Source organism: Salmo salar, chromosome 09 (genome assembly GCF_965601325.2).
Source record: "Salmo salar chromosome 09, fSalSal1, whole genome shotgun sequence".
In the NCBI taxonomy this organism is placed as follows: Eukaryota; Metazoa; Chordata; class Actinopteri; order Salmoniformes; family Salmonidae; genus Salmo; species Salmo salar.
Window position 1 is genome coordinate 157,849,658 of NC_138299.1, and position 23,906 is coordinate 157,873,563.

The 23,906-nt window shown below is 46.2% G+C and overlaps 3 protein-coding genes across 6 annotated transcripts in view; 2 read left to right on the forward strand and 1 right to left on the reverse strand.

Moving 5' to 3' along the window:
- The first annotated feature begins 521 nt into the window (after positions 1-521).
- wdr53 (WD repeat domain 53) lies at positions 522-7,895 on the forward strand. 2 transcript variants are annotated; one of them, XM_014215424.3, is made up of 4 exons: positions 522-651; positions 2,162-2,669; positions 2,770-3,351; positions 5,803-7,895. In XM_014215424.3, the coding sequence occupies exons 2-4, from the start codon at positions 2,178-2,180 to the stop codon at positions 5,905-5,907; spliced, it is 1,179 nt and encodes a 392-aa protein (XP_014070899.1). In that variant the 5' UTR covers positions 522-651; positions 2,162-2,177; the 3' UTR covers positions 5,908-7,895. The 2 variants fall into 2 exon arrangements, with proteins under 2 accessions (XP_014070899.1, XP_082812612.1); XM_082956486.1 differs by lacking the exon at positions 522-651 and having other exon boundaries at positions 2,178-2,669; positions 2,770-7,895.
- LOC106613323 (signal recognition particle receptor subunit beta) lies at positions 7,867-12,328 on the reverse strand. Its single transcript, XM_014215421.3, has 7 exons — positions 12,100-12,328; positions 11,554-11,648; positions 11,382-11,459; positions 11,157-11,239; positions 10,429-10,565; positions 10,237-10,291; positions 7,867-9,342 (listed from the first exon to the last, which is right to left on the reverse strand). Exons 1-7 carry the CDS (start codon positions 12,263-12,265, stop codon positions 9,132-9,134), a joined length of 825 nt encoding a protein of 274 aa, XP_014070896.2. The 5' UTR covers positions 12,266-12,328; the 3' UTR covers positions 7,867-9,131.
- Positions 12,329-20,224: 7,896 nt separating this feature from the next.
- LOC106613322 (uncharacterized) overlaps positions 20,225-23,906 on the forward strand; it is a 73,938-nt gene continuing 70,256 nt past the window's right edge. Inside the window, exons 1-3 of one of the 3 annotated variants that reach the window (XM_082956488.1) lie at positions 20,225-20,667; positions 21,000-21,122; positions 21,234-21,331. In XM_082956488.1, coding sequence (XP_082812614.1) covers positions 20,495-20,667; positions 21,000-21,122; positions 21,234-21,331 — 394 coding nt within the window. In that variant the 5' untranslated portion in view covers positions 20,225-20,494. Of the gene's footprint in view, positions 20,668-20,999; positions 21,123-21,227; positions 21,332-23,906 lie in introns of all 3 variants that reach the window. The other 2 variants (XM_082956487.1, XM_045724851.2) reach the window with 2 other exon arrangements.

Genomic DNA, 23,906 nt, shown 5'->3' on the forward strand with positions numbered 1-23,906 from the left:
CCAACACAGTCTTCTTACAGTAGACCTGGACACAATGCATGTTAGTTGATCATGAAAAACAATGAAAGACATCGCTTTCTATGTACATTTAACAAAAAGAGGGAGGTTCTGTCAACTCTACCTGAATGACATTTCAGTTGTATAAACCTAACAACCTGTCACCAAGCATAGAAAGATTTAGTCAATACTGCTATAGGCATAATACCCATGAAACCTAATTCCATATATATCAGTTTGAGGATGGTAATTTATTTATTGACTTTATTTAACTAGGCAAGTCAGTTAAGAACAAATTCTTATTTACAATGATGGCCTACTCCGCCAAACACGGACGACGCTGGGCCAACCAATTGTGCGCCCTATGGGACTCCCAATCACGGCCGGATGTGATACTGCCTGGATTCGAACCAGGTACTATAGTGACGCCTCTTGAACTGAGATGCAGTGCGCCACTCGGGGTAATGGAGATCAAACACAAATAAAATTTAAAAAAATATTGTGTGGTAGAAATGATTGTTTTCCCATTGAGAAATAGGCTTTACGGCTATTTTCATGCAGACGATTGTGTCACGTTACCTACCCTCTGATGTCATCGATGTGCGACTTTTACAAGTCGTTTTTGAACAGGGGAAGCTAACGTTCGTGTGAAAGGTAAAGTGGAATCATCACATATGCTGAACGTTTATTTAATGGTGCTGTGTTATGTCATATGCGTTATTAGCAAAGATTTCGCCAATGACATCAAGCTAAAGCGTTTCGATAGTTGAGTTGACATGCTAACTTAACTAGCATAGCTTCAGCGTTCTGGTAAACACATGGTTAGTCCTTTGCTAGATTTGACTTGTGTCCTATTAATTAAAATAAAGACATCCAAATGTAAACGTTTATTGTTAATATCATGACTATTTATAGGGCTACCCATTACTGTAGCTACATATTAACACCAGATGTGATTTAACAAAGACGTGTTATCGATTACTGGGAGTTAAGGTTAATTAGGTCGCCTGGAAACCCGACGTTGAATTCTGGCAGGTAGAAATTAGCCTTTGAATCAGGAAAGTTAACTCTTACGACCTCTTCAAGCCAGAATGTTAAATAAAATATTTGAACGTACTTAACCGGTTAGCTGTGCTGGTTGGTCCTGTTGGGGTAGGAATGTGAGCCAGTATATCCTCAGGAAAGTATAATTACATGAAAAGTTTCAAAGCGTTGGTAACAGAAGTGAGTTCAGATTAATATCACTTGAAGGACCAGCACGAGACGTATGCATACCTGCCGAGCTCGTGTTTACATGGGTCTGCGCATGTCTCAGGTGATTTAGTCTGGTTTCAATTTACCCTACTCTCCCCACCAATTTACCCTACTCTCCCCACCAATTTACCCTACTCTCCCCACCAATTTACCCTACTCTCCCCACCAACTTACTCTACTCTCCCCACCAATTTACCCTACTCTCCCCACCAACTTACTCTACTCTCCCCACCAACTTACTCTACTCTCCCCACCAATTTACTCTACTCTCTCCACCAACTTACTCTACTCTCCCCACCAATTTACCCTACTCTCCCCACCAACTTACTCTACTCTCCCCACCAATTTACCCTACTCTCCCCACCAACTTACTCTACTCTCCCCACCAATTTACCCTACTCTCTCCACCAATTTACCCTACTCTCCCCACCAATTTACCCTACTCTCCCCACCAACTTACTCTACTCTCCCCACCAACTTACTCTACTCTCCCCACCAACTTACTCTACTCTCCCCACCAATTTACCCTACTCTCTCCACCAACTTACCCTACTCTCCCCACCAATTTACCCTACTCTCTCCACCAATTTACCCTACTCTCCCCACCAATTTACCCTACTCTCTCCACCAACTTACCCTACTCTCTCCACCAACTTACCCTACTCTCCCCACCAATTTACCCTACTCTCCCCACCAACTTACCCTACTCTCCCCACCAATTTACCCTACTCTCCCCACCAATTTACCCTACTCTCCCCACCAGCTAACAGTTACTTTTACTGTATCAAAACGTTCTGCATTGTATTATTTTTTTACAGCTAGCTATGTACAGGGTCATTTCACTGTTAGCAAAATATACCAGCTTATGTAGTATTTATTTATATGAAGTATATATTCTGCTTCACCCCAGGTATGCCAATGTGATCATGGCCAGCAGGCAGTGGTGTGAGGGCCACTCCACCCCAGTGCTGTGTGTGGGGGCCTCTGGGGGCCCGGAGGGTCTCCTAGCCTCTGGCTCAGAGGAGGGTGAGGTAACAGTGTGGAACCAGGAAGGAGCGGTGTTAGCTAGTCTCCGTCTGCCCAGCGGGGATGATGTGACCAGCGCTGTGTTCTCGCCGGCGGCTCCAGGCCTGTTGTATGTGTCCCACGGGGAGATGGTGAGCGTACTGGACCCTAGGAGCCTGAACGGGGCGGTAGAAGAGCTGCAAGGTGCAGGAGAGGAAGAGATCAACTCTCTGGCTCTGAATGAGACAGGCTCAGCTCTGGCCGTGGCTGATGACTCAGGGGTGGTGAGGGTGCTAGAGCTGCCGGGGGGCAAAGTGAACAGGACGCTCCGCAGACACACCAACATCGTCTCATCTTTGGCTTTCCGCCCTCTCAGGCCCAACAACTTGGTCTCAGCCGGGCTCGACATGCAGGTGAGACGACTGGAGACGGAGAAAGAAAGGGCATGCTTGAGAGTACCCTGTTTGACTAAGTAAGCATGTCTTGATCCCTTCTGTCCTCAATCTCTTGCAGGTGATGTTGTGGAGCCTGCAGAAGACCCGCCCCGTCTGGACCCTCAACCTGCAGGAAATGGCTGAGGAAGAGGAGGGCCATCAGCAGAAGGCCGGTCAGTTCTTCAACCCACCTCTGGCCCACTGCGTCTCTGTAGCAACCTGCGGGAACGTTTTGGCCTGCGCCGCCGAGGACGGACGTGTGCACCTGATGCGGGTCGGCAGTGGCTCCAAACTGGACCAGCAGGGGGCCATCAAGGCCCACAGCCAGGGAGCCTCACAGGCCCACTTCCTCAGCTTCTTACCCCACCCATACTGGCTGGCCACTGGGGGCAACGACGGCATGGTGGCCCTCTGGGACCTCAGTCAGAACCCGGTAGTTACTGTTGAGGATAAGGGCAAGCCACAAGCAGCGCCAGTCCACCGCAGAAGACCCAAGGCCAGGGCTAAAGCCAAACTCCAGTCCCAGGCTAAGCCCCTGCAGGCAAAAGAGGAGACTAAGGAGGAGGAAGAGGTGGAGGAAGGCAGCAGTGTGGATCAGTCACCAGGCACAGAGGAGGCCCTGAAGTCAGGACCTAAACTCAGCTTCAGCCATGGGGACAAGGTGAACTGGGTGTGTCCCACTCTGCTGAGAGGGGAGCCCAGCCTTGTGGTGGCTGACCAGAGCCCTAACCTGTCTGTCTACTCTCTGGCTGGTCTATAGACCTAACCTGTCTGTCTACTCTCTGGCTGGTCTATAGACCTAACCTGTCTGTCTACACTCTGGCTGGTCTATAGACCTAACCTGTCTGTCTACTCTCTGGCTGGTCTATAGACCTAACCTGTCTGTCTACTCTCTGGCTGGTCTATAGACCTAACCTGTCTGTCTACTGTCTGTCTACTCTTTGTCTGTTGCAATATACAGACTGCCTTACCTTGTATTACTTAGTAGTTTAAGGGGTCCTCCTTCCTCTGAGTTTTGCTCACTGAGCGATAGTATCATCAGCCTGTCTGTGTAATAAGACTGGCTGACAGAACCTTCTCTAACCAGAGGCATCCACCTAAAGGAGGACTGAACAATATCTTTATCAGCAGGGTTCTCCCCTTCAAAAGACTGAAACACTGACCATCTGATAGGACTGTACCATGACAAACCAGGGGGGTGAAGACAGGACCATCTGATAGGACTGTACCATGACAAACCAGGGGGGTGAAGACAGGTCCATCTGATAGGACTGTACCATGACAAACCAGGGGGGTGAAGACAGGTCCATCTGATAGGACTGTACCATGACAAACCAGGGTGGTGAAGACAGGACCATCTGATAGGACTGTACCATGACAAACCAGGGGGGTGAAGACAGGTCCATCTGATAGGACTGTACCATGACAAACCAGGGGGGTGAAGACAGGTCCATCTGATAGGACTGTACCATGACAAACCAGGGTGGTGAAGACAGGACCATCTGATAGGACTGTACCATGACAAACCAGGGGGGTGAAGACAGGTCCATCTGATAGGACTGTACCATGACAAACCAGGGGGGTGAAGACAGGACCATCTGATAGGACTGTACCATGACAAACCAGGGTGGTGAAGACAGGACCATCTGATAGGACTGTACCACGACAAACCAGGGTGGTGAAGACAGGACCATCTGATAGGACTGTACCATGACAAACCAGGGGGGTGAAGACAGGTCCATCTGATAGGACTGTACCATGACAAACCAGGGGGGTGAAGACAGGACCATCTGATAGGACTGTACCATGACAAACCAGGGGGGTGAAGACAGGTCCATCTGATAGGACTGTACCATGACAAACCAGGGGGGTGAAGACATGTCCATCTGATAGGACTGTACCATGACAAACCAGGGGGGTGAAGACAGGTCCATCTGATAGGACTGTACCACGACAAACCAGGGGGGTGAAGACAGGACCATCTGATAGGACTGTACCATGACAAACCAGGGGGGTGAAGACAGGACCATCTGATAGGACTGTACCATGACAAACCAGGGGGGTGAAGACAGGACCATCTGATAGGACTGTACCACGACAAACCAGGGGGGTGAAGACATGTCCATCTGATAGGACTGTACCACGACAAACCAGGGGGGTGAAGACAGGACCATCTGATAGGACTGTACCATGACAAACCAGGGGGGTGAAGACAGGACCATCTGATAGGACTGTACCATGACAAACCAGGGGGGTGAAGACAGGACCATCTGATAGGACTGTACCATGACAAACCAGGGGGGTGAAGACATGTCCATCTGATAGGACTGTACCATGACAAACCAGGGGGGTGAAGACAGGTCCATCTGATAGGACTGTACCATGACAAACCAGGGGGGTGAAGACAGGACCATCTGATAGGACTGTACCATGACAAACCAGGGGGGTGAAGACAGGTCCATCTGATAGGACTCTACCATGACAAACCAAGGGGGTGAAGACAGGTCCATCTGATAGGACTCTACCATGACAAACCAGGGGGGTGAAGACATGTCCATCTGATAGGACTGTACCATGACAAACCAGGGGGGTGAAGACAGGTCCATCTGATAGGACTGTACCATGACAAACCAGGGGGGTGAAGACAGGACCATCTGATAGGACTGTACCATGACAAACCAGGGGGGTGAAGACAGGACCATCTGATAGGACTGTACCATGACAAACCAGGGTGGTGAAGACAGGACCATCTGATAGGACTGTACCATGACAAACCAGGGGGGGTGAAGACAGGACCATCTGATAGGACTGTACCATGACAAACCAGGGGGGTGAAGATGGACGCAGATGTTTGATCAGCTCAACAATGATAAGACTGTGCCATGTCAGGATCAGGCAGATGTTACTGTGCTAGTTTAGCAGCTTCCTCCCTCAACTTGCCTCTGACTGGACTTAACACCAATGTTTTCCAACTCCAGTTCTCAATTACCCCCCCCCCCTCAACACTACACATTTTTATTGTAGCCCAGGTCAAGCACACCTGAAACCTCTTGTCAACCAATCATCAAGCTCTCAATGAGCTGAATGAGGTCTGTTTGTTTTTTTTCTTCAGGGCTACAACAACAACAACAACCGTGTACGTCTGAAAGTACTGGAGGACCGGCCGTTGGGGAACACTGACTTATACCAAAGTCCTCTGTCTCGCAAACACACCTGAACCCTCGCTTGACAATATGTACAAACCAGATGTCCCACTGAAAAGGATATGATTCCATTTATCCAGGAAACAATCTCACTTCATTAGCCACTAATCTTGTTGCTGGTTTTTGGTGTGATAAGATGTTTGTCATCAGTTTTACTCCAATGGAGCTTATTACAAATGTGCTGAGTGGAGTTTTTTCTTTCCTGAATGTATATATACATGTACACTATATATATACAGCAGTATGTGGACAACCCTTCACATTAGTGGATTCGGCTATTTCGGCCACACCCGTTGCTGGCAGGTGTATAAAATTGAGCACACAGCCATGTAATCTCCATAGACAAAACATTGGCAGTAGAATGGTCTGTACTGAAGAGCTCAGTGTCTTTCAACGTGGCACCGTCAAAGGATGTCACCTTTCCAACAAGTCAGTTAAATTTCTGCCCTGCTAGAGATGCCATGGCCGAGCACACAAGCCTAAGATCAACCATGCGCAATGCCAAGCGTCAGCTGGAGTGGTGTAAAGATCACCGCCATTGGACTCTGGAGCAGTGGAAACGTGTTCTCTGGAGTGATGAATCACGCTTCACCATCTGGCAGTCCAACGGACGAATCTGTGTTTGGAGGTCGCGCGGTAGAACGCTACCAGCCCCAATGCATAGTGTAAAGTTTGGTGGAGGAGGAATAATGGTCTGGGGCTGTTTTTCATGGTTCGGGCCCTTTAGTTCCAGTGAAGGGAAATCTTAACGCTACAGCATACAATGATATTCTAGACGATTCTGTGCTTCCAAATTTGTGGCAACAATTTGGGGAAGGCCCCGACCTCACTAATGCTCTTGTGGCTGAATGGAAGCAAGTCCCCGCAGCAATGTTCCAACATCTAGTGGAAAGCCTTCCCAGAAGAGTGGAGGCTGTTATAGCAGCAATGTTCCAACATCTAGTGGAAAGCCTTCCCAGAAGAGTGGAGGCTGTTATAGCAGCAATGTTCCAAGATCTAGTGGAAAGCCTTCCCAGAAGAGTGGAGGCTGTTATAGCAACAAAGGGGGGGACCAACTCCATATTAATGCCCATGATTTTGGAATGAGATGTTCGATGAGCAGGTGTCCATACGCTGAGTATACAAAACATTAAGAACACCTGCACTTTCCATGACATAGACTGACCAGCTGAAAGCTATGATCCCTTATTGATGTCACCTGTTAAATCCACTTCAATCAGTGTAGATGAAGGGGAGGATGACAGGTTAAAGAATTATTTTTTTTAAGCCTTGAGACATGGATTGTGTATGTGTGCCATTCAGAGGGTGAACGGGGCAAGACAAAAGATTTAAGTGCCTTTGAACGGGGTATGGTAGTAACTTGCCAGGCGCACCGGTTTGTGTTAAGAAATGCAACACTGCTGGGTTTTTCACACTCAACAGTTTCCAGTGTTTGTCAAGAATGGTCCACCAGCCAATTTCACACAACTGTAGGAAGCATTAGAGTCATCATGGGCCAGCAACCCTGTGGAACGCTTTCAACACTTTGTAGAGTCCACACCCCAACCAACTGAGGCTGTTCTGAGGGCAGAGGGAGGGAGGAGGTATTAGGAAAGTGTTCATGTTTGGTTTACTCAGTGTGTTGCTAGGCATTGCGGCTTTTAAAAGGCAATTTCTGATTGAGCCGACATATGCAACGTTTACCTTGAATGGGATATCAGCAAATGCCGGAACATACCCTTTAAAAAGAGCCACAATGCCCATGACCTACAATCAGACTGAATCTCTGTATTTTCCATACAATCGAGTCTATCAGTCAAGATGTCAGCAGCAAGGTAAGGATGTGAGTTAGTCATAACAGGTCAAAAAAACAAGTGTGGCTTGATTTTTTTTTCCAAAAAAAAAAAAAAATGTTTTTGCAGTGTGTATGACTCAACATTGTCAGTAAGCTTTTGTCTTGCACAACTTTGTCACGATGATGTTGCACTCACCAATAAAGCACAAAAACAGATTTTATTTACAAGCTGAATAAGACTTTTTTTTTTTTAAACATTCCTATTTGGCTAACAGTGATACAGATTCATGGTCAACTTCCCCTTTAAAAAAAGGTGTTGGAACTACAGAATACACTGGAACACAATACAAACTGATGGAACTACAGAATACACTGGAACACAATACAAACTGATGGAACTACAGAATACACTGGAACACAATACAAACTGGTGGAACTACAGAATACACTGGAACACAATACAAACTGATGGAACTACAGAATACACTGGAACACAATACAAACTGATGGAACTACAGAATACACTGGAACACAATACAAACTGGTGGAACTACAGAATACACTGGACCACAATACAAACTGGTGGAACTACAGAATACACTGGAACACAATACAAACTGGTGGAACTACAGAATACACTGGAACACAATACAAACTGATGGAACTACAGAATACACTGGAACACAATACAAACTGATGGAACTACAGAATACACTGGAACACAATACAAACTGATGGAACTACAGAATACACTGGAACACAATACAAACTGATGGAACTACAGAATACACTGGAACACAATACAAACTGATGGAACTACAGAATACACTGGAACACAATACAAACTGATGGAACTACAGAATACACTGGAACACAATACAAACTGATGGAACTACAGAATACACTGGACCACAATACAAACTGATGGAACATTCAACTAACCTATTCCAGAAAGGAACTACAAACTGCTGTAATCTAAACGCAGAAATACGATAGGTCGTCTGAGGCGGGTTTAGTGAAATATCTCATCACATTCACAGGATATCATGATTGATGGATTAGTCAAATGCTGATGAGGGGGGAAAAAAAACAAATAGATAAACGATAGTAGAAATAAATGTTGATATTGTTTCATAGCCGTGGGTGAGGACGGGTCATTTGCTAGACAAAAAGAAACGCCTGCTAGAGATGAGCAAAGCAAAAAAAAAAAAAAATGGAAATAAAATCTGATCTTTTCGCAAAATTAGCATTCAAAACATCAAGTACCGCTGCTGACCTTGTGATGTCAGCACAACTCACTTCCATAGTGTAGTTGTGTTGAGTCTGGAGTTCTGAGGACCGACGAAGATGCCTGATATGCTGAGAGACCTTAGCCTAATTCCCCATAATGCACCCCACTCAAGAGCTCTTGGCCAAAGTAGTGACCTACGGGAACTAAATGGTCAATAATGAGACCCAGTCATCTCACAGCCTTGCCAGGCTCTTCTCGAGGCTGGCGATGTCTGCCTCCCTGTCCTCCCCTTTGCTGCCTCGGGCACTGCACTCCAGGAACTCCACCTTCATGGGCAGCTGGCTGAACTCAAAGTCTTTGCCTTTCTTCCCCAGGTGCACGCTGGCCCCCGCAGACCCATCCTGGGCGCTCAGAGCCGCAGACCTTGTCACTTTCAGTGTGTTCCTGAGGGGAAACGGTAAAGGTTAGGATCAATTCATTCTGTAGAATCACACTTCCATTTAAAATTATTGCTGTGACTTTAACAATAAGAAAATATATTTTTTTATGGCAAAAAAAATAAACCTGAACGATTCGGTCCTTAAACTAGTTGTATGTAAAATATTATGCTACAGCTTAGAAAATAAATACATGTGACTCTGGATGACAAACAGTAATGTTTGTTTCCAACATTAGGACTGTTCTAAAGAAGTTAAATCCGCTTCGTTTTTTTGTTTCCTTGCCATGGTACTAACGAATGTCGTGACGCTGGTGTTGATGTTGGTAACAGGAGGATTACTTGCGTGTCTTTCTCAACTGGTACCATCCCGGTCCTGGTGTTGATGTTGGCAGAACTGTGAACACGGTCCAACTTTTTAAGAGTACCAGACGCACGCGGCAAATTGGAGATTCTAGTGCCAAGGCATTTTAGAAGCATTGCCTCTATAGCTGATACCAGACACTCATTCACTCTTCATCACTCAGTCTTCTAAACTCACCACTCCATTTAATGCCAAGATGTAGATTTTTTTATTATACTTTTGTAATGCTTTTTGTGACGTGAATCATAATTACAGTTACAGTCTATCAGGTTGCGTGATCCTCGTAATGTTACATTGGAAAATAAAACTAATGGGACGCAGAATTAAAATGTAGATTATAACTCGCACAAAAATGTGACCAGTTCATTTTCGTTATTTGCATTTTATTTCTTTCACTAGCAAAACGCGAGTCAACTGTTGTCACTTTAGATGGACATTCAGTGGGCTCTAATGTTCTCTAACGTTAGCTTGAAACAAGCGTTTCCCTTTCCACAACACACGGCGTCCAAAAGGGATTCGTAACAGCAGGATAACTTACAGCTCTTTCTCCAGCTGCTGACGAATCAGCTTAGCAGATTTTGCCATGGTGATATCTAGAGAGACGGAAAATATATAAAGTAACACTCCTTTCAAATCATTAACACACACACACACACACACACACACACACGTCATCCTGGGGAGGGTTTTTTGTAGAGGGTGAGGGAGGGTTTGACAAGTGATGTGTCACCTTGCTTGTTGCAGGCCACTATCAGAGAAGGGACATTCCTGGACACTACACTGTCAGTCAACAGGAAGTACAGAAACTCAGCCACGTCTCTCACTTCCTTCTGGAAGATGGCACTGTCCACCACAAACACCATGGCTCTGCAGTCAGAGAGAGGAGAGAACAAAAAGACAAAGTGAGAGGGCGTCTCTCAGGATCTTGATCTTAGGTCAAGCACTGCATGTTATTCACATTATAGACCTCCCCTGAACACCTGAAATACAAACACCATATTATTTATATTCATTATGGATCCCCATTACGTCGGCCAAACCCAGACGACGCTGGGTCAATTGTGCGCCGCCCTATGGGACTCCCAATCACAGCCGGTTGTGATACAGCCTGGAATTGAACCAGGGTGTGTGTAGTGACGCCTCAAGCACTGAGATGTTATCGTGTGTGTGTACAGCATCTCTTCACAATCTCCGCTGTTCCATAAGGTGTATTTCTATCCATTAGAAGAAAAATACAATCTGATTCTACTGCTTTCATGAGTTACCTGATGTGGTAGAGAGTTCCATGTAGTCATGGCTCTATGTAGTACTGTGCACCTCCCATAGTCTGTTCTGGACTTGGAGACTGTAGAGAGACCTCTGGTGGCATGTCTTAGATAAGTTATAAACCTCCCATGGATACCTAACACCATATTATAAAACCTCCCCTGAATACAAACACCTTTCATCTTTACTCACCTGGCAGCTGACTTGAACTTCTCCACATACTGAGGCCGAAGACTGTCATGTCCAGGTAGGTCAATCAGGGTCCAGCTGCTTCCCTGCACGCCGTAGTACAGAGGGACGGTCAAGCCGGTGTGTGACACATTAAGACAAATGCATTTGTCTTTAATAATGTAAAAGTTCTAACAGCCATTCATGAACCTTGAACTCACTCCCTCACCACAGCCGTTTCCTCCTTACCCTCTCGTTCTTGGCTTTGTAAGGGGCACTGCTGTCTGTGACGGAGGTCTGGGTTTTCTTGAACTTTCCTGATAACAACTGCAAAACAATGACCATCAATCAGTATCATACAACTTCTGCCATCTGTAAATAGTTGGACTGGACATGCCATGTGTTGCACGGATGTACTCACTCGACTAAAGAGAAGGGTCTTTCCAGAATCGCAGAGACCAACCAGCAGCACAGCACTTTGGACAGTTTTTCTGCTTAGTAAGTACTTCAACAACACTGAAATGTAAACCCAATAACAGCAGGTTTGGTTTTAACGACCATACAAAGCAGACGAGCACCTGACAAAGAGAGTAACTAGTACGGTAACGATAAATAGACAGGTCGCTAGTGACACCTTTGACAGCAGGCTTGATAAAAGACTAAAAGTTGTTTTTTAAAATATTATAGCATAGAAAGCCAGCAGGCTGAAGCCAGGCTAGCTAGCTAGCTAACGCTGTGGTCCCAAACTCCGGTCCTCGAGTACCTCCACAGTACACGTTTTTATTGTAGCCCCGGTAAAACTTGTCAACTAATCCTCAGGCCGTCAATGAGTTTAATGAGTTATGTTTGTCCGGGGCTAAAACTAAATAGTGTGTTTTTGAGGATACCCAAGGACTGGATATGGGCAACACTGTGTTAACGTGAGCTGGAATGAATTTAGCTAGTTAAGTTAGCTTGCTAAACTTACCCAAAGTGATGACAACAACAGACAAAGAAACAATAATTCCGATAATAAATATGGGGTCTTGGTCTTCCAACACCTTCTTTAAAGCGTCTAAATGAAGCTCAAAAGGTTTTTCACTCGCTTCCACGTCTATGTTGTCCTCCATATTGATGCCGGTCTCTGTAGCCATATCAGCCTCCGTATCTGAGCTGTCGCCTCACCGAGGACACGTGTACATGCTGCTTCTTCTTCGGGATTAGGTTGGCGAATTGCGTCCAACGTCTACGGTGCTTTCACCGCCACCTACTGTACTGGAGTGTGAGGCCAGTCACGGTCTACCTACATTAAATGATCTGCATGAGTCCTGTTCCTCTAAGAAAGTGAAATAGATCCCTAGACACCACTTCCCTTTCCTCCCCCCACTACACCACCCAAACCCCCTCTAGCCTCTCTAACCCTCTAGAGCCCTAGACACCACTTCCCTTTCCTCCCCCCACTACACCACCCAAACCCCCTCTAGCCTCTCTAACCCTCTAGAGCCCTAGACACCACTTCCCTTTCCTCCCCCACTACACCACCCAAACCCCCTCTAGAGCCCTAGACACCACTTCCCTTTCCTCCCCCACTACACCACCCAAACCCCCTCTAGAGCCCTAGACACCACTTCCCTTTCCTCCCCCACTACACCACCCAAACCCCCTCTAGAGCCCTAGACACCACTTCCCTTTCCTCTCCCCACTACACCACCCAAACCCCCTCTAGCCTCTCTAACCCTCTAGAGCCCTAGACACCACTTCCCTTTCCTCCCCCCACTACACCACCCAAACCCCCTCTAGAGCCCTAGACACCACTTCCCTTTCCTCTCCCCACTACACCACCCAAACCCCCTCTAGAGCCCTAGACACCACTTCCCTTTCCTCCCCCACTACACCACCCAAACCCCCTCTAGAGCCCTAGACACCACTTCCCTTTCCTCCCACCACTACACCACCCAAACCCCAAAAGGCAAAAGGCTTCCTGCGGGGACGGGGGCTGGGATTAAACATTTTATAAAATATAGGACAAAACACACATCACGACAAGAGAGACAACACAACACTACATAAAGAGAGACCTAAGACAACAACATAGCAAGGCAGCAACACATGACAACACAGCATGGTAGCAACACAACATGACAACAACATGGTAGCAACACAACATGACAACAACATGGTAGCAACACAACACTACATAAAGAGAGACCTAAGACAACAACATAGCAAGGCAGCAACACATGACTGAAACAAGACAAAATTATCTCTGTGACATAAATCTGACTACTTCCCATGGGGGACCAGTACGGAGAAAAAAAAGAAAAGAAATGTATGTATTCACTACTGTAAGTCGCTCTGGATAAGAGCGTCTGCTAAATGACTAAAATATAAAATGAAATGTACTATGTGGACTGGACAAGAGTTTTTGGAGAGATTGAGAGCTTTTCAGTGATAAGCACAATTAATAGGACTCGCCACACACAGCGCACACAGCACACACAGCCCACACAGCACACACAGCCCACACAGCCCACACAGCACACACAGCCCACACAGCACACACAGCACACACAGCACACACAGCCTAGCCTAAATCAGCTGGTGAACTGCAGGAAGAGCAGACAATGGGGTGTGGAGGATGGCTTTCACTTCAGCAGTAATACATTTATGAACTTCTTTCAGGAAAAGATCATGATCATTAGAAAGCAAATTACAGACTCCTCTTTAAATCTGGGTATTCCTCCAAAGCTCCATTGTCCTGAGTCTGCACAACTCTGCCAGGACCTAGGATCAAGGGAGATACTAAAGTGTTTTAGTACTATATCTCTTGACGCAATGATGAAAATAATCATGGCCTCCAAACCCTCAAGCTGCATACTGGACCCTATTCCAACTAAACTACTGAAAGAGCTGCTTCCTGTGCTTGGCCCTCCTATGTTGAACATAATAAACGGCTCTCTATCCACCGGATGTGTACCAAGCTCACTAAAAGTGGCAGTAATAAAGCCTCTCTTGAAAAAGCCGAATCTTGATCCAGAAATTATAAAAAAAACTATCGGCCTATATCGAATCTTCCATTCCTCTCAAAAATTTTTGAAAAAGCTGTTGCACAGCAACTCACTGCCTTCCTGAAGACAAACAATGTATACGAAACGCTTCAGTCTGGTTTTAGACCCCATCATAGCACTGAGACTGCACTTGTGAAGGTGGTAAATGACCTTTTAATGACGTCAGACCGAGGCTCTGCATCTGTCCTCGTGCTCCTAGATCTTAGTGCCGCTTTTGATACCATCGATCACCACATTCTTTTGGAGAGATTGGAAACCCAAATTGGTCTACATGGACAAGTTCTGGCCTGGTTTAGATCTTATCTGTCGGAAAGATATCAGTTTGTCTCTGTGAATGGTTTGTCCTCTGACAAATCAATTGTACATTTCGGTGTTCCTCAAGGTTCCGTTTTAGGACCACTATTGTTTTCACTATATATTTTACCTCTTGGGGATGTCATTCGAAAACATAATGTTAAATTTCACTGCTATGCGGACGACACACAGCTGTACATTTCAATGAAACATGGTGAAGCCCCAAAATTGCCCTCGCTAGAAGCCTGTGTTTCAGACATAAAGAAGTGGATGGCTGCAAACTTTCTACTTTTAAACTCGGACAAAACAGAGATGCTTGTTCTAGGTCCCAAGAAACAAAGAGATCTTCTGTTGAATCTGACAATTAATCTGGATGGTTGTACAGTCGTCTCAAATAAAACTGTGAAGGACCTCGGCGTTACTCTGGACCCTGATCTCTCTTTTGAAGAACATATCAAGACTGTTTCAAGGACAGCTTTTTTCCATCTACGTAACATTGCAAAAATCAGAAATTTTCTGTCCAAAAATGACGCAGAAAAATAAATCCATGCTTTTGTTACTTCTAGGCTGGACTACTGCAATGCTCTACTTTCCGGCTCCCCGGATAAAGCACTAAATAAACTTCAGTTAGTGCTAAATACGGCTGCTAGAATCCTGACTAGAACCAAAAAATTTGATCATATTACTCCAGTGCTACACTGGCTTCCTGTTAAGGCAAGGGCTGATTTCAAGGTTTTACTGCTAACCTACAAAGCATTACATGGGCTTGCTCCTACCTATCTTTCCGATTTGGTCCTGCCGTACATACCTACACGTACGCTACGGTCACGAGACGCAGGCCTCCTAATTGTCCCTAGAATTTCTAAGCAAACGGCTGGAGGTAGGGCTTTCTCCTATAGAGCTCCATTTTTATGGAATGGTCTGCCTACCAATGTGAGAGACGCAGACTCAGTCTCAACCTTTAAGTCTTTACTGAAGACTTATCTCTTCAGTAGGTCCTATGATTAAGTATAGTCTGGCCCAGGAGTGTGAAGGTGAACGGAAAGGCTGGAGCAACGAACCGCCCTTGCTGTCTCTGCCTTGCCGGTTCCCCTCTTTCCACTGGGATTCTCTGCCTCTAACCCTTTTACAGGGGCTGAGTCACTGGCCTACTGGCGTTCTTCCATGCCGTCCATGGGAGGGGTGCGTCACTTGAGTGGGTTGAGTCACTGACGTGGTCTTCCTGTCTGGGTTGCCCCCCCCCCCCTTGGGTTGTGCCATGGCGGAGATCGTTGTGGGCTATACTCGGCCTTGTCTTAGGACGGTAAGTTGGTGGTTGGAGACATCCCTCTAGTGGTGTGGGGGCTGTGCTTTGGCAAAGTGGGTGGGGTTATATCCTGCCTGTTTGGCCCTGTCCGGGGGTATCATCGGATGGGGCCACAGTGTCTTCTGATCCCTCCTGTCTCAGCCTCCAGTATTTATGCTGCAGTAGTTTATGTGTCGGGGGGCTAGGGTCAGTCTGTTACATCTGGAGTATTTCTCTTGTCTTATCCGGTGTCCTGTGTGTATTTAAATATGCTCTCTCTAATTCTCTCTTTCTCTCTTTCTGTCTTTCTCTCGGAGGACCTGAGCCCTAGGACCATGCCTCAGGACTACCTGGTATGATGACTCCTTGCTGTCCCCAGTCCACCTGGCCGTGCTGCTGCTCCAGTTTCAACTGTTCTGCCTGCGGCTATGGAACCCTGACCTGTTCACCGGACGTGCTGTTGCACCCTCGACAACTACTATGATTATTATTATTTGACCATGCTGGTCATTTATGAACATTTTAACATTTTAACATTTTGACCATGTTCTGTTATAATATCCACCCTGCACAGCCAGAAGAGGACTGGCCACCCCTCATAGCCTGGTTCCTCTCTAGGTTTCTTCCTAGGTTTTTGGCCTTTCTAGGGAGTTTTTCCTAGGGAGTTTTTCCTAGCCACCGTGCTTCTTTCACATGCTTTGCTTGCTGTTTGGGGTTTTAGGCTGGGTTTCTGTACAGCACTTTGAGAATATCAGCTGATGTACGAAGGGCTATATAAAAATACATTTGATTTGATTTGATTTGATTTTGTGGGCAGACAAGCAGACACATCTCGCTTGGTTAGCTAACCAGCCTAAATCAGCTGGTGAACTGCAGGAAGAGCAGACAATGGGGTGTGGGCAGACAAGCAGACACATCTCGCTTGGTTAGCTAACCAGTCACCAGCAGACTTCTAGCTAGATACCCTTTGACTGGTTAAGAAACGCAAGCTGTTTTACCAAACTAAAAACAATGAAGTTTCGATAGTAAAACAACAGTCTAGCTATGTTTTGTTACACCCTTGAGTATTAAAACGCTATTGAATTTGTATCTCGCTCAACCCTTGCACTTTTCTCAACTTTTTTTCTCAGAGAAAACATCTTGATTCTATCCCTAACCATTCAAAAGATATCACCCATAATATTTTTTACGTTTAATTAGTTATGTACAAATTCTTATTGACAATGACAGCCTCCCGGGGAACAGAGTGTTAACTGCCTTGTTCAGGGACAGAACGACAGATTTTTACCTTGTCAGCTCAGGTATTTGATCTAGCACCCTTTTGGTTACTGGCCCAACGCTCTAACCACTAGTCTACCTGCCACCCACACCAGTGCTATGTTTTTCTCCAAGTTTAGATAGCTGGCTAGATTAACTAACAATCAAAACATTTCTAGCTGACATGGCTAATTGAGTGACTGACATAAAAGGAAAAACTGCTGATGCCCAATTTTTTTTTCTTCTTGAAATTTCACCTGGTTTATTCTATTATTCTTACTCTCAATACTAAATTGCGATCCCGACTGAGTTCCAAAAATAACTGCCTATGGCTGGAGCCAGCCCCGAGAGGCCAGCAGCCTGGGAGAGAAGGGTGCAACTGCAGCCCGCAATTCGGGGAGTTCCTGCATGTGGGCATTCCTGCATCTGCAGGAACCCGTCTTTATACTTCTATTGGTCAATTATTAAGCTAGGACAGGTGGGAGGCGGGGACGCTCCAGAACAGTAGGTGACAGCAATGCACCGTGAAGTTGGATGCCAACCCCCGATTAACCCCACAGATGAAGAAGAGGCGGGGGTACACCGGTAGAAAAGATTTGTATAACTAACCCGGAAGTGTCCTTCGCCCCCGGCTGTCAGGCACTGTTTTCCCTCAGTTCTGTTAACGACGGCGAAGGCAGGTATCGCCCCCTGCTCCTGGCAACACCGGTAGACAGTTTCCTTCACCCCCTGCCTTTTTGGGCACTGTTTTCCCTCAGGTCTGTTAACGATGGTGAGGGCAGGTGCTTGGCAAGCGGGAGAAAAGGACAATGTCTAACCGGCACATGGGAGGAGGGGGACGAAACAACTCAGATAATACTTTTATTTCCCTTTTTGACCCACATTCATGATGATGTCATGCTAGAGAGGTGGTGTTCATGAAAGAACCAATGGGATGCTGGAGGGGGGGGGGGGGGGGTGATGAAGGAATGATGAATTGTGGGCTGCAGTTGCACACTATTGGCCTGGGAGGACGGGGGAGTTATTCCTGGGAGGACGGGGGAGGCATTCCTGGGAGGACGGGGGGAGTTATTCCTGGGAGGACGGGGGGGAGGCATTCCTGGGAGGACGGGGGGAGTTATTCCTGGGAGGACGGGGGAGGCATTCCGGGGAGGACGGGGGGAGGCATTCCTGGGAGGACGGGGGGAGTTATTCCTGGGAGGAGGGGGGGAGTTATTCCTGGGACGGGGGGAGTTATTCCTGGGAGGAGGGGGGGAGGCATTCCTGGGAGGACGGGGGGAGGCATTCCTGGGAGGACGGGGGAGGCATTCCTGGGAGGACGGGGGGAGGCATTCCTGGGAGGGCGGGGGAGGCATTCGTGGGAGGATGGGGGGAGGCATTCCTGGGAGGACGGGGGGAGTTATTCCTGGGAGGACGGGGGAGGCATTCCTGGGAGGACGGGGGGAGGCATTCCTGGGAGGACGGGGGGAGTTATTCCTGGGAGGACGGGGGAGGCATTCCTGGGAGGACGGGGGGAGGCATTCGTGGGAGGACGGGGGAGGCATTCCTGGGAGGAGTTATTCCTGGGAGGGCGGGGGAGTTATTCCTGGGAGGACGGGGGGAGTTATTCCTGGGAGGACGGGGGAGGCATTCCTGGGAGGACGGGGGGAGGCATTCGTGGGAGGACGGGGGAGGCATTCCTGGGAGGAGTTATTCCTGGGAGGGCGGGGGAGTTATTCCTGGGAGGACGGGGGGAGTTATTCCTGGGAGGACGGGGGGAGTTATTCCTGGGAGGATGGGGGAGGCATTCCTGGGAGGACGGGGGGGAGGCATTCCTGGGAGGACGGGGGGGGAGGCATTCCTGCAGGATGGGACCTGTGTACTTTAGATACAACAGACACGCTCAGTAGTAACTGAATTATGATTCTGTCAGTAGGGGGCGATCTAACCAGAACAATAACGATGCACTGTGTCACACCCTGATCTGTTTCACCTGTCCTCGTTATAGCCCATCTATAATTTAGCCAAACTACTACCTCGTCCCCTACTGTATTTATTTATTTTGCTCCTTTGCACCATATTATTTATATTTTAACTTTGAACTTTCTTCAAATAACAAATCTACCATTCCAGTGTTTTACTTGCTATACTTTATTTACTTTGCCACCATGGCCTTTTTTGCCTTTACCTCCCTTATCTCACATCATTTGCTCACATTGTATATAGTCTTATTTTTGTCTACTGTATCATTGATTGTATGTTGTTTTACTCCATGTGTAACTCTGTGTTTTTGTATGTTGTCGAACTGCTTTGCTTTATCTTGGCCAGGTCGCAGTTGTAAATGAGAACTTGTTCTCAACTTGCCTACCTGGTTAAATAAAGGTGAAATAAAAAAATAAAAAAATCACTGTGTTTCCTGGCTCTCTGTGCCAGTTTGTCTTGTATGTCCAAGCCTACCAGCGCTTTTCCTAGGTTTCCTGCTTTGCCGTTTCTCCTTTTGCTAGTCCTCCCGGTTCTGACCCTTGCTTGTTTTCTCTGGACTCCATGCCCACCTGCCTGACCATTCTGCCTGCCTTGACCATAAGGTTGTCTTCCACTCTGTACCTCCTGGACTCTGAACTGGTTGTGACCCTTTGCCTGTCCACGACCATTCTCTTGTCTACTCCTTTTGGATTAATAAACATCTTAAACTCCAACCATCTGCTTCCTGTGTCTGCATCTGGGTCTTGCCTTGTGTCACGATAATATATTATAGTTACTGTATAATACTACAGATCAGGGTATTATATATTCTAGTTACTGTATAATACTACAGATCAGGGTATTATATATTGTAGTTACTGTATAATACTACAGATCAGGGTATTATATATTCTAGTTACTGTATAATACTACAGATCAGGGTATTATATAGCAATGTATCCATGTATATGCCATCGAGATATTAGCAAAGATACCTCCAAAATGTTTAGGCCGACATTAATTCCAAAATTCATTGGAATGAATTCCGATTAAAGACATTGATATTGTGATTTTAAGCTAGATATTCATACAATTATAATTTGTTTTATGTTTTAAACATAATTAAAGAGGTTTTGCGTCCCAAACTCTCTCCTCATGAGACAGAGAGAGAGAGAGACGGTGCTCAGTTGTGATGTTCTACCTCACTTCTGCGCGCTTCTTACGCGCACCGTGGCAAGCTAATTAAAGTGGATATCTGACTCCTTCATCCTCGCAGGGGGTCAGACGTCAGAGTAACGTTTAAAACGCAGATAACTTCCATGTGCATGATGGTGTGATTCATTTCACTTGAGTTGTTGGGTTAAAGCACTCTGTCTTGAAGTCACTCTGCACCATGACGAACTCATGAGCGCTTAGCATACAGTAGATTTTTTTGGGAAAGCAATCTCCCCCCATCTGGAAAAAGAAAGGTTTCAAACGCACATTTTTAAAACTCATCGAAAGCCCTACAACAAGTAGCACTTTTGAACTCTGTCGAGATGGCAGTGTCATCGCTCCCGTGCGCTCTGTGCATAATATGGATATGTCTGATCTGTCATTCGACGGGAACGAGATTTATTTACCAGTTTCCCGGCGTAACTGTTCAACGTGTCAACTCGGAGCGGAGCGCGAGTACCGGTTCACCACTCAGCGGATCAAACACCCAGTCCAGGTGAGCGCGTCATTACGGACGGAGAGGATTTTTTTCCGGGCATGGCCAGGGTTAGCCAAGTAACATAATTTATTTACAATGTCACCATAGGAAGAGTGATGTCAAAATGTTTATTGACTATTGATGATCAGCCCTACGCGGAAACGGGCAAGAGGTGACGCTTTCTATTATTGTATGATCGACATCTCCTATAGTGGGTAAAGAGAGAGATTAATGGGATAAGGGAAAAGGTTTTGGAGTGTTTGAGAACCTTACTAAAAGGGTAGTAGTCAGTGTGACCTGTGCTAGATGTTTAAGATAACAAGTCCCATATGATCTGTCTGTGATTACAGGAACTGGTGCCAGTTCACAGTGTCGAGGACGGTGACATGCCAGGTGCGCAATGGGACCGAGACCACAGTGCAGAGAGTGTTCCAAGGCTGCCGCTGGCCAGGACCCTGCTCCAAACTCATCAGGTAGGACTGGATGGACCAGACGACCCCAGAGTCCTATTTTGATATAAATGTTGTCTTTTATAGTGTATATAGTAGTACTAGTCCAAATGATGGCGTTCCTGTCAGCTACAGGACCGTGGTCAGGCCGTCTTACAAAGTGGCCTATCGGCAGGTCACTGCTCTGGAGTGGAGGTGCTGTCCTGGGTTTGTAGGAGATCAATGTCAAGTAGGTGAGCATCCACACTTATAATCATGCTCTCTATCCTACCTCGCCCTAATGTAAACCCTTTTAACCCTCTATCCTACCTCGCCCTAATGTAAACCCATGTAACCCTCTATCCTACCTCACCCTAATGTAAACCCCTGTAACCCTCTATCCTACCTCGCCCTAATGTAAACCCATATAACCCTCTATCCTACCTCACCCTAATGTAAACCCATGTAACCCTCTATCCTACCTCACCCTAATGTAAACCCCTGTAACCCTCTATCCTACCTCGCCCTAATGTAAACCCATATAACCCTCTATCCTACCTCGCCGTAATGTAAACCCATATAACCCTCTATCCTACCTCGCCATAATGTAAACCCATATAACCCTCTATCCTACCTCGCCATAATGTAAACCCACATAACCCTCTATCCTACCTCGCCCTAATGTAAACCCACATAACCCTCTATCCTACCTCACCCTAATGTAAACCCATATAACCCTCTATCCTACCTCACCCTAATGTAAACCCATATAACCCTCTATTCTACCTCACCATAATGTAAACCCATATAACCCTCTATCCTACCTCACCCTAATGTAAACCCATATAACCCTCTATCCTACCTCACCCTAATGTAAACCCACATAACCCTCTATCCTACCTCACCCTAATGTAAATCCATGTAACCCTCTATCCTACCTCACCCTAATGTAAACCCATATAACCCTCTATCCTACCTCACCCTAATGTAAACCCATGTAACCCTCTATCCTACCTCGCCCTAATGTAAACCCATATAACCCTCTATCCTACCTCACCATAATGTAAACCCATGTAACCCTCTATCCTACCTCGCCCTAATGTAAACCCATGTAACCCTCTATCCTACCTCGCCCTAATGTAAACCCACATAACCCTCTATCCTACCTCGCCCTAATGTAAACCCATATAACCCTCTATCCTACCTCGCCCTAATGTAAACCCATATAACCCTCTATCCTACCTCACCCTAATGTAAACCCATATAACCCTCTATCCTACCTCGCCCTAATGTAAACCCATGTAACCCTCTATCCTACCTCGCCCTAATGTAAACCCATATAACCCTCTATCCTACCTCACCATAATGTAAACCCATATAACCCTCTATCCTACCTCACCCTAATGTAAACCCATATAACCCTCTATCCTACCTCACCATAATGTAAACCCATGTAACCCTCTATCCTACCTCGCCCTAATGTAAACCCATATAACCCTCTATCCTACCTCACCCTAATGTAAACCCATGTAATCAGTGATGTAGTGGTAAAAAGAAAGATGAGTATAAAGTGATCACCGGTCGCGTTGTGAAAAGTAACTCTCCCTTATACTTTCAATGCATTTTTGGATAAACTGTTTTTACTTGTGTCTATCCTCCACTGGTTACAACCCTCTACCTTAATCCTTTTCCTCAGTAATCTCAGTAATCTTAGTTCAACAACAAAGTACTGTGTGAGTTTTGATGGCGTTAGCCAGTTGCTGTTGAATGGGACTGTAACAGACTCGACATGAATATGGCACATCTGAGGTAAAAGTACAGAGTTAGTGAGATAGCCGTTAGCTGGCACACGAGGGAGAAAAGTAATGGTGTGAAGTATTGAAGCTACTGTATGATGAACTGCTGGGTGATGTACTGCTACAGTACTGTAGCTATGATGAACTGCTGGGTGATGTACTGTAGCTATGATGAACTGCTGGGTGATGTACTGTAGCTATGATGAACTGCTGGGTGATGTACTGCTACAGTACTGTAGTTATGATGAACTGCTGGGTGATGTACTGCTACAGTACTGTAGCTATGATGAACTGCTGGGTGATGTACTGCTACAGTACTGTAGCTATGATGAACTGCTGGGTGATGTACTGCTACAGTACTGTAGCTATGATGAACTGCTGGGTGAAGTACTGCTACAGTACTGTAGCTATGATGAACTGCTGGGTGATGTACTGTAGCTATGATGAACTGCTGGGTGATGTACTGCTACAGTACTGTAGCTATGATGAACTGCTAGTTAGCAAAATCCAGGAAAGAGACGTTCAATTCTACAACCATCTAGAAGGAAGAGACTCCCAAACCTTCCATAACAAAGCCATCACCTACAGAGAAATGAACCTGCAGAAGAGTCCCCTAAGCAAGCTGGTCCTGGGGCTCTGGTCACAAACACACCCCACAGAGCCCCAGGACAGCAACACAATTAGACCCAACTAAATCATGAGAAAACAAAAAGGTAATTACTTGACACATTGGAAAGAATTAACAGAAAAACAGAGCAAACTAGAATGCTATTTGGCCCTAAACAGAGAGTACACAGTTGCAGAATACCTGACCACTGTGACTGACCCAAACTTAAGGAAAGCTTTGACTATGTACAGACTCAGTGAGCATAGCCTTGCTATTGAGAAAGGCTGCCGTAGGCAGACCTGGCTCTTAAGAGAAGACAGGCTATGTGCACACTGCCCACAAAATGAGGTGGAAACTGAGCTGTACTTCCTAACCTCCTGCCAAATGTATGACCATATTAGAGACACATATTTCCCTCAGATTACA